This window comes from Dipodomys merriami, unplaced genomic scaffold (genome assembly GCF_024711535.1).
Source record: "Dipodomys merriami isolate MVZ:Mamm:240054 unplaced genomic scaffold, mDipMer1.0.p SCAF_15, whole genome shotgun sequence".
Lineage (NCBI taxonomy): Eukaryota > Metazoa > Chordata > Mammalia > Rodentia > Heteromyidae > Dipodomys > Dipodomys merriami.
This window is the reverse complement of record NW_027202826.1, coordinates 10,678,111-10,692,481: the sequence shown is the minus strand read 5'-3', so window position 1 is coordinate 10,692,481 and position 14,371 is coordinate 10,678,111. Positions and strand designations below refer to the sequence as shown.

The window sequence follows — 14,371 nt, the reverse complement described above, 5'->3', positions numbered from 1 at the left end:
CCAAACTTATTCTTCAGCCAGATAAACTAAAGCATGGCCTTTTTTTCTATATGACTCATAAATATTTGGGGCACTAATTATCATCTGCACAAATTATCTTTGTGTCTGTTGGTTTCTGTTGACTTTACAATTTCATAGATTGATAATACAGTGATGTCGAATTAGGCTTTGATTGACTGGTAAGTAGCAAGTCAAGTAGTTAATGAAATTAACAATTAAAGTACAATGTTGATGTGTGTATAAAAAGTGTGTATAAAAAAGTATATTATGTGTATGTATAAAAAGTGTCAGTGCACATAATAAATACACACCTTTTTATAAATAACATATATACATATACTGAATGGTCTTGGATAGACAAACATCTTGTTTCATGAAGTTTTTTGTTATTCATCAAAAATGTTAAGCTGAATACTGGTTAATAGTATAGTTTGAATATGGAAAATGCCAATAAATGATTAATGATTGACTCTATAAAGTGATTGATAGGGTGTAATTCCTATTTAGGAATTCAACAGAATTCAACAGAATAATTCAAGTCATGTTTTACTCCATGTATGACTTAAATAATAGTTCAATTTAATCCTTGTCTCTTAATTAAATAATAAGCTTGATTGCTCTATTGATATACATTTTATTTTAACTCAAATTTAAATTCTGTATTACTGCTTGAAAATAAGCATGCTCAGAGGCTATTATCCCATACCTCTATGTGACCTGACCCAAAAAATCCTCATAAACAGTATTAAGTAACTAGAACCTATTAATTTTATTTATTAAACCATTTATTTATTAAACCATTCCATAATGGTTTAATAATAGGCAGTAGTTTTTCATGCTTATAATTCTAGCTACTTGGGAAGGCTAAGATCCTGAAGATCACTGCTTGAAGCCAGCCTGAGCTGAAAAGTCCAAAAGACTTACCTCCAACCAACCAGCAAAAAGCATGAGGCTGGGGGCTGGGAAGGTGGCTCAGTGGTAGAGCGCTTGCCTTGTATGCCTGAGGCCCTGGGTTCGATTCCTCAGCACCACATAAGCAAAAAGAAAAAAGCCGGAAGTGGTGCTGTGGCTCAAGTGGTAGAGTGCTAGCCTTGAGCTGAAGAACTGAGGGACAGTGCCCAGGCCCAGAGTTCAGGCCCCACGACTGGACCCCCCCCCCCACAAAAAAAAAAAAAAAGCATGAGGCTGGAGGCATGGCTGATGAGGACCAGCCATGAACAAACAAGCAAGAGGAAGAACATGTTTTGAATTCAAGACCTGGAGTGAGCAAAAGAAACATATACGTACATACATACACATGTTGAGGCTCAAAGAGCAAAGGCGAGAGCAGAGAGAGTCAGTGTTTTTAAGATATAAACAGTAGAGTGGGTATTTATTTTTGATTTAGTTTAAATTTGTTAAGATTGAAGGTGTATGTCTTTCATAGGTTTAGAAACTTGTAGAATTACATTTACATGTAAGTATTCTGTGGAGAATGGTTAACTCTTCTATAGTTTTTTTCATGTGAGTATACTATGCCCTTTCCTTTTCCACAGCTGGCGCTTTATGTGCTTTCATTCCTGGAACCCAAAGACCTGCTGCAAGCGGCTCAGACGTGTCGCTACTGGAGAATTTTGGCTGAAGACAACCTTCTCTGGAGAGAAAAATGCAAAGAAGAGGGTAAGGTTCACAATTGTAGAGAGAATTTGAAAAACAAGTAGACAAAATAAGCTTCATGTCCAGATAGAAGAATGGAACTCCATTCACACTCATCTATCTACTTGATTCCAACAATGAAAGGTAGATGGAGACAATTTAGAGTCAGCCCACAGGTTATCTTACAAGTTATATACCCACATAACTTCCTCCCTAATTTCCTCCTGCAATACAGTGCCTAAGAAGTCGGCCTTTGTGAATACTGGGCCTATCCCTGCTTGGCCATTTTCTTCCTGCCATAGAGCTTATAGTCCTTGAACACTTTCATTTTGTTTTAAATCCTCTTTCTTAGAAGAGTAAGTGCCATGTACATTAATGAAAACGAGAGTTTTTTTTTCCAGCAGGCATTTAGAAAAAAATATGTAACATTTTTATACAGTTTGGCAGAAATGTGTAAAACTGCTGTTTTCCTTTAAGAAATAAAATTTTTGTGAAGAATCATAGAGGTAGAGGAATGCTGTGAGGGTGATTGCCGTTTGTTGTATATAGGCAAATGGGAAGCATTGATGGTTTTTCCAGGTTTATAAAGCTTTCAGGTTTAGACCCAGTCTGGGACTTAGTTTAATAGTGAAGTCTTCCTTCTCCTGTATCTTTATACACGCAGTGAAACTAATCATTGCTGCCTGAACTTCTCTTATAGGATCATGTTTTAATGTCTTTTAAGACATGATAATACATATATTATAAAATGGGTTATTTTAATGATTCTAAATATACAGTTCAGTGATCTTGCACAGCAGTCACTACCAACTGTCTCTAGAAATAATTAATTTTGTTCACTGGGCTGCGCTTTCCCTTGATGACCTGACATATGGAAATAAAGGCCCTTTTCCTCTTGGCCCCACCAAAAAAGAAAATAATAATAATAATAATAATAAATTTTGTTAGCCTGGCAACAACTTTTTTTTTTTTTTTTCGGTTGGTCGTGGGGCTTGAACTCTGGGCTTGGGAGCTGTCCCTGTGCTCTTCAGCTCAAGACGAGTGCTCTACCGCTTGAGCCACAGTGCCACTTCCTTGGCAACAACTTTTTATATCTATAAATTTGATTGTTCTAGATACCTCATTTGGTAAAACTCATATGATATTTGAGTTTGTTTTTGTAATTAATCTTGTTTCATTTGACATAGTATTTTCAAGATCCATACATATCACAGCATGTATACAGATTCTCTTTTTAAAGGTTGAATAATATTCCACTGTGTACATGTATCATGTTGTTTGTCCATTCATCTAACAGACATTTTGACTGTTACAAATAATACTGCTACCAGCATGGGTACCTGTTTGAGTCTGTGCTTTTAATGTTTTTGGATTATTTATTTAATACTTTTGGAAATTGCTAGCTCATGTGTGCTACATTTTTGAAGAATTGCATCACTAGTTCCCACAGTAGCTGTACCAATTTTCACTTGTACAAACCAGGCCCCAGCATTCCGGGCACTGTACATCCTCACCAGTGTCTCCTGGAATTACTGTGAGAAAGGAGTGGAGCAGTGTGTTGTGCTTGTGTACTTGCTAACAAGATTAGCAATTAGCTCTGAAGTTTATGGATAAAGCACAGCAGAAAATAACACTGGGCCTAAAGTTAGCTGAGTCTGTCACAGTAGGAGATCAAGCCTCCTTGAGACAATTCTGGTTAGGTCCCATAAACTGTACAGGAGTCTAGTGAGTGTCCTTCACTGGGGTGGGTCCTGTGTCTCCTGGGGAAATATGTGTGATTTTAAGATACATTATACAATATATAATTGTTACTACTGGATTTATGCTGTTGAACTTTTAACACTACAGGGATTGATGAACCATTGCACATCAAGAGAAGAAAAGTAATAAAACCAGGTTTCATACACAGTCCATGGAAAAGTGCATACATCAGACAGCATAGAATTGATACGAACTGGAGACGAGGAGAACTCAAATCTCCTAAGGTAACTGAATTCTTGCACAATGCAATGGAAGGCATTAATCAGTGGCTGAACCTAATGTACTGTTTCTTAGAAAACAGTGTCACTTATGTGAGAAAATGTGCTAACCATGATAGCTCACACCTGTAATGTCTGCTACTGCTACTTGGGGTGTGAAAGAGGATTGAAAGATTAAAGGATTGTAGTTTGAACCAGTCCAGGCAAAAAGTTAGACCCCCATATCTCAACAAACAAAGTGGGGATATTGGTTCATACCTGTAATACCAGCTACAAAGGAGGTATAGGTAGGAGGTTTGTGATCAGAAGCCAGCCTGAACAAAAGTAAGAAAAATTTCTATTCGAAAAGTAAATGAAAAGACTGGGGACATGGCTCAGGTAGTAGAGAGCCTGCCTAGCAAATGTAAGGCCTTGAATTCAAACCTGAATACTGCCACCACCCCCCAACCAAAGCTACAATATATTGAAATAATGAAAAGTATAATTTACAGTATTCCTTTATTGCTCATTTTTTCACTGACAACAAATTTCACTTGAATCAAAGATGAAAAGAATGTCATTGTACATAAAGGACAATCTGAAAATATCCTTATATAAAATTTTATTGTGTTATATACATTCTCTATTTGTAACTTCTCCCCACATAATTTTTTTTCTAGTGCTGGAGTTTGAATTCATAACCTTGTGCTTACTCTGCTTACTTGCTTGACTGGCACTCCACCACATAATCATACCTCCAGTTCAGCTTTTGCTGGTTATTTTGGTGCCTTCTCTCTGACTTTTCTGCCTGGACTGCTCTCAAACCTTGATCCTCCAAATCTCAGCCTTCTGGCTTAGCTACTATTACAGGTGTGAGCCACTGGTGCCTGGCTCAACTATGATTTCTTGAGGAGAATCTTCATCTTGGTTTTGGTGACTTTTCTGTGTTTTATTTTTGTGAATTGAAGCATAAATGAGGAGAATCTTCATTTTGGTTTTGGTGACTTTTCTGTTTTATTTTTATGAATTGAAGCATAATTCTAGTTTTCTGTTTTACAGCATGTAAAAAAAAATGCTAAAAATGCTTAAAATTCTTAGATGTACTTTTATAATGAGGGAAGCAGCCAGTTTGGGAAAATGCTGGCAAATTGGCATGTATAAGGTGTCACAGGTTTTTGATTCATAAGTTGAAAAAGCAGATAATTGTTACTGTTGTCTTTTGGTTAAATGATGCTTTCTTTTGTTCTTGTATGCCCAAATTGCAAATAAAGGATACATATTCTTTTGATTTAAACAGATAAAATAGATGATTATAAAATACATTGTGCTTGAACCATCTTTATGAGGTTTTGACTCAGATTTTAAAAATGGGTATTTCAAATGTAAGTAATAGAATATGGATTAAAAAATGTTCAATGCTTAATTCATCAGCCAGGGAAAGGAAAGATGGTGCTTCATACCTTACATAATTTAATTTTAGAAGTAGACTGCAGGTTACTGGTTCTGTTTATGACTTTGTTTTTCTTCCTCTCACCAGATTGTAAAGAATACAATGTGGTAGCATGTCTCTAATGTGTACCTCTACCTGATAGGTGCTGAAAGGACATGATGATCATGTGATCACATGCTTACAGTTCTGTGGTAACCGAATAGTTAGTGGTTCTGATGACAACACTTTAAAAGTTTGGTCAGCAGTCACAGGCAAAGTAAGTTGACTTCTTTCTGCACTTTACCAAGTTACCATTGTAAATGCATATTTTTGCAAATAATAACTCATAAAAGATTTGAGCCACACTTGTTTTGGTAGCAAATATCAGGGCTTCTAATTCTGCCTTTCCCTTCCTATTTAGGAAAGTCTCTGGCATGATGGAAATGGTGTTTACCATGATAGGAGACTATTAGGTTTCCTTTATGCCTTTGTGACTGAAGTATCATAAGGATTTTCAGATGCACCTTTTCTTTTTCTTGGCCTATTACTTCTCACCTTTCTTTTCCACATTACATTACATTATTTTCTGAATGTCTTTCAAAAAGTATAGTTGTTTAGTTTTCCTTGTGAATTTCTTTGTTGATGAGCTACCTACCTATAACTTAGAAGTAAATTGTGTTAATCTAGAGTTATCTCCAGTGGAAATTAAGAAGAGTAGATGTTTAAATATGTGTTTGAAGTAAGAAGCAGTTCAAGGAATAGCTTTACTTCACATATTATGCCTTGATGATTAACTAGTAAATATTAATTTTTATTTTTCCAAAGAAGAATATTGTCATTAATTAAATAATTGGCCATCTAAAAACTAAAAGAAGAAAGTATGAAAAAATATGCTATGAAAATGTCTTTTATCATGTTGCTTCTTGGAGAAGAATCTTATAAATATTCCAAGTCAGATGGTAAAATTTTTTAAAGCAGCTTCATATTTGCGTGGTATAATATTAGTTTTGGATTTATTTCAGGGTTTTAATGTCTGTCTTTACTTGTCTAGAAGTAGCTTGTCTGGCTCCTAACTACTGCCTTAGGCAGATTCATGTGAAATGTGGTATGGAGCCACACCCAACTCTCTTGGCATTCTTTTATTGACTCTATTCCCAGGAAGAAACTAAGTTGCAATTTTACATATTATTTCACTAAGGAGGGCAGGCTGGAGCTATCATACTTTGCTTTCATCTCAGTATGTTTGCTTTCATTCACATCATATGTTTTATCTCATATGATTCTTATCGTATGTGATTCTTATCATATGTTTCATACCATGTTTGCTTTCTGTGTGTTTTACTGATGTATCCATGTAAGTATATGATACTGCTGAATGAACAAAAAGGAATAGGTAGTGATAGAGCCATATTGTATTGATGTACAGAGTTTTTTTCTGCTGGACCAAATGGAATAAATAACTTACTGTAAATTTTAATGAGCTGTTGTTATGTTGTTTGAATTTTCTACCTCAAATTAATCAACTTAAGTGTTTTTCCAGTGTCTGAGAACATTAGTGGGACATACAGGTGGAGTGTGGTCATCCCAGATGAGAGACAATATCATCATTAGTGGATCCACAGATCGGACTCTGAAAGTGTGGAATGCCGAGACCGGAGAATGTATACACACCTTGTATGGGCATACTTCCACTGTACGTTGTATGCATCTCCATGAAAAAAGGTAAAGAAAAAATACCGTATCATGGCAGGGATTTCTTCCTATCACTTGTGAATTTGTGGCATTTATTTGTGGCATTACTGAGAACAGTGATAATGACCTCTTAAATTAGACTTTAATTTTTAGACTGCAGATGTTTCTAAACTAAGAGAGTCAGATAGAATTGACTTAAAACAGAGAAGTTATCTTTAAATTACCCTCCTTATTTGATGGTGTTATGGGCTTCCTCCTTCAAACTCTCCTCCTTAGTCTGTTTTATTGTTCTTTGATGATTAGTCATCTTCAAAAAAATGATTTTCTGCCTCTTGGTATTCATAATTTTGAAAGTATAAAAAATTTAGTCACTCAGCCTTCTGAGTCTTGAATTACCCACCTACCATATCACCCCCCCCCCCCATTGAGACAAAAGCTGAGACCTGTGGCTTTTAATATCTTCACTTATCATCTGTCATTAGAACTCTTGGCACAGCTTTAAGCATGGTCTTTTATACAGCAGACAGAAAGCCCTCATCTAATTATGATAACATCACTGCCCTGTCTTTATTTTTGGAGCCTGCAAGTGTAGGCTATTGAATTGAGGAAGAAACCCTCAGTCCTGTTTTCAAGATGGTTTCAGCCAAACCAGACCCCTCTTGTAGTGCTCTCCTGGTGAAATTCCATCATGTGTTTTCTATCCCATTTGTCATTGAAGTTCTCTTTAGCCAGACATACAGTAGCACATGTCCATAATCTCAGCACTCAGAATACTGAAGCAGGAGGATGTTGAGTTCAAGGCCAGCCTGGACTACTTAGTAAGAGCCTGAGTTTAAAAGAGATAAATCTCTTTATACCTATAAATTTGTCCATAGCACCATTATAGTAAGAAGATGTCTTTCCTGAGTTGTGAGAAAAGAACCCTTTTTACTCATACTTTGAATCTACTTCAGTGTGCTATGTAGTTTAAATTTGAGGTTGGTTATCAAGAGATCTTGCACTTCACTTGCAGTTGTATTCAGTCTCTCAGTGCTTCAATGTCCCACTCTTTCAGACTTGGAAATTGGCATTTGCTCAGGAATGATAAGAACACCTGGGGTTTTAGCTTTGTTTTCTAGTCCAGAGATAATTACATGATTGAAATCACTCTGGTTTTCAGAACTTTAATCATGTTAGGCCAAAGTTTTAAGGAATTTCTATAGCTTCTACAGGTATATCTTTAAAAATCCATGGATCTGAATATCCCCGTAACCTATTGGATATTTAAGCATTATAATAAGCACAAGCATATTTTCCTTGAGTACATATCTAAATCTAGTACATTTTACCAGAATATAAGATGTAAAACAATATCTATAGCTGTCTAAACCCCAAATTTTGGTTATAAATTTGGTTATAAATCTTTTGAGGAACCTTTACTGAATTTTGTACCTAGTCACAAAGGTAGTAAGTGTTCATATTGAAATTTAAGGAAACAACAGAGAACATTAAAAAAATTTTAAGTTGTTCAAAGTAATACTCCCTAGACTTGCATTAGTATTTATATATATACACATTGCCATTTTATTTCTAAAATATTGTTTATATTGATAGTGGCCTTGTTTTAAAATATAATAACAGAGGTTTTTTCAAACTCTGTTCCATGGAACCTCCAGGTGCTAGAACACAAGGTCCAAGTCAAGGAACCAACCAGGTTAAATTCTTGGCTTCCCCATTTAGCATTCCAATCTGAGTAACTCAATATTGTCTTTATATATGAAAGTTTTAAATAAGATTTCTTGTGAAAAACAGGTGTTTCTGCTTAAGAAAGGAAAAAATACCTACTGACTTGATCTGTTTCTTCATGTTACTAAAAATCCAATGCTTCTTTTTCTCTTTCCCCTTACAGAGTTGTTAGTGGTTCTCGAGACGCCACCCTTAGGGTTTGGGATATCGAGACAGGCCAGTGTTTACATGTCTTGATGGGTCATGTAGCAGCAGTCCGCTGTGTTCAGTATGATGGCAGGAGGGTTGTTAGTGGAGCGTATGATTTTATGGTGAAGGTGTGGGATCCAGAGACTGAGACCTGTCTACACACGTTGCAAGGGCATACTAATAGAGTCTATTCATTACAGGTAAGAGATCTTATCTCTCTATCCCTTACGTGCTCTGCTAATGAATCATAAGATTGTTCTACTCTGTCAAATAATCACTGTCAACTTGCTGATTCAATTCAGTCCTGTAAAGATGAGGATGAATCCAGTTAATCTCCTGTTTACCTCTATACATTTTACATATGCTGGGGGTTTGAACTCAGCCTCTCTCTTGCCTGGCTGGTATGTACTTACTGATCAGCCATGCCTTTTGCCCTGTTTTTCTAGTTAATTTTTAGGATAGAGTCTCACTTCACTAGGGTATACAACTAAGTCAAAATCCTCCTATTGTTCGGCTTCTCATTGTAGCAAGGATCACAGAATGTGTCATTGCATCCAGTTTCCCTGCTGTGGAGACCGAATCTCATGGGGTTTTCTTCTCTGATGTGGCCTGGCACCATGATCAGTTTCCCATGCTATGAGTTGAGAAAGAGATCTTGTGAATCTTCTGCCAGATTTGGCCTCCTTTTCTCAGCCTCCCAAGTATCTAGGATTGCAGACACAAGCCACCAATGTATAGCTTATTTACATGTTTATAAAATTGGCATGAACAAAGCTAAATTTCAAAACTCTTTAACTGGTTTCAATTCTGCTATCCATTTTCCCTCCAAAGTGCAAATATTTGTCTTTAGAACCTGAAACATTGGGACTGTAAATTTTGCTGTATAGTTTAATAGTCTCATAGGAAAATAACTTTGACTTTAATAAACTTCTTAGCAGAGGATTACTTTGGCCAAAAGCTGCCACTTTGCTGTGATAGCTAAAAGTTGATGGAACTTGGTGGTTGTGATCCGGTCCCCATTTACAGTAGCAGTGGAGCCTTTCTATATAGAGCCTTTGGTTGGTAGCCGTGAAGGAAATTTGACTAACCTAATTTTTTTTGTTGTTCATATTTCATAATCATTAACTAGACTAATAGCAAATTTAGAAAATAGGTATTTTATTTCTTTTAGAGACAGCATTTTCCATTAAAAAATGTTTTATTACTTACATAGTTTATTTACCAGTTATTGTTTGTTAATGATCAGCTAATTAGTACATAATTCCAGTGCTGACATTGCTGTTCTTAAGGTATTCATTTCTTAATTGATAAAGTAACTTCTATATCATGAAATAGTGATATGAAAATTAAAGTGTTGATTAAATTGGAAGGAGATGGAATTTTTTTTTTGGTTTGATGGTAGGCTCAGAACCTAAATGAATATAACATTCTCAAAACAAGAGAAAAGAGATGGCCGAATTTTTATATCTGTCTAGTGGGAACCAATGGATAATTATTGACTTGTGAAGTGACTAGTAAGCTAGAGAAAAGACAGCTATACGACTTGCTTTGTCATCAGAATGTCCAGATACCATTATCCTTCATACATTTTTAATTAGCATTAGCATCCTGTAAACTACTTTTATTTTACCTACAGTTTTTTTTTAAATGGAACTTGCTTTTAAACATGATGAAAGGTATTTCTCTCCCTTTTAATGCCTCAGGTGCTGATAAGCACACCTCTTACGTCAAGCTCAGGCATGAGTTTCAGCTTCCTGTGGGGAAGGAACTAAAACTCTGAAAGCCTCACTGAATAGTCCATAGGACATAGCTACCAGATGATCCAGAAATACTGTTGTTGATTATTTCAAGATTCATTTTCCTTGTTTCTACCTTTATTTTGAAACTACTGGGTATATAAAAATAGCATTTATGAAAGTGGTGTCCTAGAAACTACACTGTGGAGTTGCTTGATGACAAGCAGGTTACTTTATCTGCCACACTTTCCTAGAACTGTGCTTTCAGTCTTACCTGTTGTCCATGTGCTCCCTTCCCCTAGAGGAATAAGTCAATAACTGATATAAATCATACCCATACTTCTTTCTAATACGTGTCTGTTGTAGTTTGATGGCATCCATGTGGTGAGTGGATCTCTTGATACATCAATCCGAGTTTGGGATGTGGAGACAGGAAATTGCATTCACACATTAACAGGGCACCAGTCCTTAACAAGTGGAATGGAACTCAAAGACAATATTCTTGTCTCTGGGAATGCAGATTCTACAGTTAAAATCTGGGATATCAAAACAGGACAGTGTTTACAAACATTGCAAGGTAGGTACTGGTCTGTCTTTGATTATAGTTACACAAATGCCATAATTACTCAGGAGAGAAAACTGAACAGAACTGTAGCATCACAATGTTAATCTCACGCAAAATGCTTAATATTGAAAAGCTAATGGGTATTTTCTTTTCGCATACAAAGTAGGTTCCTATAAGAACTTGTTTGAAATTGCATTTTTAATAGAAAACTGTTTAATCAGTTCCTATGTGTTCACTTGACTCTGCTTAACCTTAAAGAAAAGTGAGAAGAAAGATCTTCACTACCTCATAGAAGCAACATGTTCGTTGTATTTTGAATTTTATTCTTGCTGTTAAAAACCTACTCTGGCCTTTAGTTAGTCACCTGTTTAAACTGACTGAAAAAGCATAATAGTGCACTCTAAGCTAAAAGAAGGCTACAGTCATTCCTATGCAACCAGGCACAGCAGTGGGGCTCTTCATGGTTAACTTTTTCTGTTTTCTAGTCAGAGCTCTCAGAAACTGGTTTTTTTTTTTTTAGTGAAGCCATCTGGCGGGTATCATGGCAGCTTTCTGCATGTTGCTTTTACCTCTTCCTGTGAGTTTTAGAACAGTGTTCATTCAGCTTTCACCTTGACTGGTCAGTTGAGAATGACAGGCAATAGATCCCTCATGCTCATTTGTCCCTCAGCAGAATACACAAAGTTTCACCAACTCTGTCATTGCTAGGCAAAGTTCTCCCTCACAAAGCCAGAGAAAAAAATGTGTGCCTGGTAGCTAACTAAGCTTCCTGGAAGATAGAACTCTTGAAAGATAATGTTTCAGTTACAAATAGCTACCAGACTTTCTTGTATCCATGCTGATCCTAAAATACTTGAGAACAAGGTTTCTAAATATGCAGCATTTTAAATGTTGCATTTAGTGTATATTGTAATGTAAAAAGTCTAGAAATTATAATGTAACAGACCCATAACTATGATTTCTAACCAGTAATTAAATTCCTTTGGTTTTGCCTAGGTCCCAACAAGCATCAGAGTGCTGTGACCTGTTTACAGTTCAACAAGAACTTTGTAATTACCAGTTCAGATGATGGAACTGTAAAACTATGGGACTTGAAAACGGGTGAATTTATTCGAAACCTAGTCACATTGGAAAGTGGGGGCAGTGGGGGAGTTGTGTGGAGGATCAGAGCCTCGAACACAAAGCTGGTGTGTGCAGTCGGGAGTCGGAATGGGACTGAAGAAACCAAGCTGCTGGTGCTGGACTTTGATGTGGACATGAAGTAAAGAGCAGAAGATGAATTTTGTCCAAATGTGTAGACGATATACTCCCTACCCTTCTCCCTGCGCAAAAAAAAAAAAAAAAAAAAAAAAAAGAAGAGAAAAAAAAAAACAGAAAAAAGAATAAAAAGAAAAAAGAAAAGAAAATGAAAAAAAAATCCCTTGTACTCAGTGGTGCAGGATGTTGGTTTGGGGCAACAGATTGAAAAGACCTACAGTTCAAGAAGGAAGAGAGGAACAGACAACAAATGCAACTGACAGGAAAGGCGTCCGTCAGCTGACTCTTCATTTGTGACTGAGGGCAGCTTTGCAAATTGAGACTTTCTAAATCAAACCAGGTGCAATTATTTCTTTATTTTCTTCTCCAGTGGTTATTGGGCAGTGTTAATGCCGAAATATTGTTACTGTCACCTAGCAAAGAGCTGCAGTAATAACAAAACAAGTACTGGTTGACTTTCTAACTAGAGAGCATCTGCAACAAAAAGTCATTTTTCTGAAGTGGAAAAGCTAAAAAAAAAAAAAATACTGTGAATTGTTTTGTACAGTTATCATGAAAAGCTTTTTCTTTTTCTTTTTTGCCAACTATTGCCAATGTCAATCAATCACAGTATTAGCCTCTGTTAATCTATTTACTGTTGCTTCCATTTACACTCTTCAATGCATATGTTGCTCAAAGGTGGCAAGTTGTCCTGGGTTCTGTGAGTCCTGAGATGGATTTAATCCTTGACGCTGGTGCTAGAAGTAGGTCTTCAAATATGGGATTGTTGTCCCACCCCTGTACTGTACTCCCAGTGGCCAAACTTATTTATGCTGCTAAATGAAAGAAAGAAAAAAAAAAGGCAAATTATTTTTTTTTATTTTTTTTCTGCTGTGACGTTTTAGTCCCAGACTGAATTCCAAATTTGCTCTAGTTTGGTTACAGAAAAAAGACTTTTTGCCACTGAAACTTGAACCATCTGTGCCTCTAAGAGGCTGAGAGTGGAAGAGTTTCAGATAATAAAGAGTGAAGTTTGCCTGCAAGTAAAGAATCGAGAGTGTGTGCAAAGCTTATTTTCTTTTATCTGGGCAAAAACAAAAAACAACAAAAAAACACATTCCTTGGAACAGAGCTGTTACCGCCTGTTCTGCGGAGAGACTTTTCTTTTTTGAGGGCTGTGGTGAATGGATGAACATACAAAATAAAACTGACAGATATTTTTAAAATACATAAAACACAAAGTTAAAATAAAGTTGCTGGTCAGTCTTAGCGTTTTACAGTATTTGGGAAAACAACTGTTACAGTTTTATTGCTCTGAGTAACTGACAAAAAAAGGAACGATTCAGTCTCTGTAGTGAACATGTCACAAGCAAACCAGCGCCACGAATGAAAAGTCAGATGGTTTGCCTCATTCTCCAGGAGCCACAACTCAAGCTGAACTGTGAAAGTGGTTTAACACTGTATCCTAGGCGGTCTTTTTTCCTCCTCCTGTTTATTTTTTTTTGTTTGTTTTATTTATAGTCTGATTTAAAACAGTCAGATTCAAGTTGGTTAATTTTAGTTACGTACCAACCTGACATGATGGAGGAAAACAACCTTTAAAGGGATTGTGTCTATGGTTTGACTCACTTAGAAATTTTATTTTCTTATAACTTAAGTGCAATAAAATGTGTTTTTTCATGTTAGTATGCCTGTTTCTTCCACTGAGATAATACTGTTTCATTGTAAATGTTTAGGATGTATTTTTAACATTTTAGAAGCAAAGTCTTGGCTCCTTTGCACTCTATACCATGACAGTAATCAGCTAGTGTTAGGTAAGAGCAGTGTGCTGCAGATACAAATTTTACTTCTCTCTTTAAACAGTAAGTAAGGGAGGGAATTTGCTTTCCTCTGAATATTGCTTTGGGAATCATAAACACAAAAACTGGTTCTTCCACAGAGCCACAGAAGTTTTTATGATGATTACAGCTAGAAGTCCAGTTTATTTTAGACTTCACCAGACATTTGTATACATTATCTCTCAAACTCCCATCCCCCCTCCCCCTCCCCCAGAAGTACTGTTACTACCTGCATTTGAAAGAAGAGCTACAAACTAAAAGTCAATATAGTTAGGTCATTTGCCATCAGAATGCCAAGATTCAAACCCACATGGCCAAGGACTAGACAAATGCTACCCTGGAGTTCTGACAGGTGATTGTTGACCCAC

At 36.3% G+C, this 14,371-nt stretch overlaps 1 protein-coding gene across 5 annotated transcripts in view; it reads left to right on the top strand.

Moving 5' to 3' along the window:
- Positions 1-13,850, top strand: part of Fbxw7 (F-box and WD repeat domain containing 7) — a 116,169-nt gene extending 102,319 nt beyond the window's left edge. For all 5 annotated transcript variants that reach the window (XM_070022209.1, XM_070022207.1, XM_070022208.1 and 2 more), the window contains 7 exons: positions 1,536-1,659; positions 3,484-3,620; positions 5,186-5,299; positions 6,563-6,744; positions 8,603-8,828; positions 10,731-10,941; positions 11,926-13,850. In XM_070022209.1, coding sequence (XP_069878310.1) covers positions 1,536-1,659; positions 3,484-3,620; positions 5,186-5,299; positions 6,563-6,744; positions 8,603-8,828; positions 10,731-10,941; positions 11,926-12,194 — 1,263 coding nt within the window. In that variant the 3' untranslated portion in view covers positions 12,195-13,850. The remainder of the gene's footprint in view (positions 1-1,535; positions 1,660-3,483; positions 3,621-5,185; positions 5,300-6,562; positions 6,745-8,602; positions 8,829-10,730; positions 10,942-11,925) is intronic.
- The last annotated feature ends 521 nt before the right edge of the window (positions 13,851-14,371 follow it).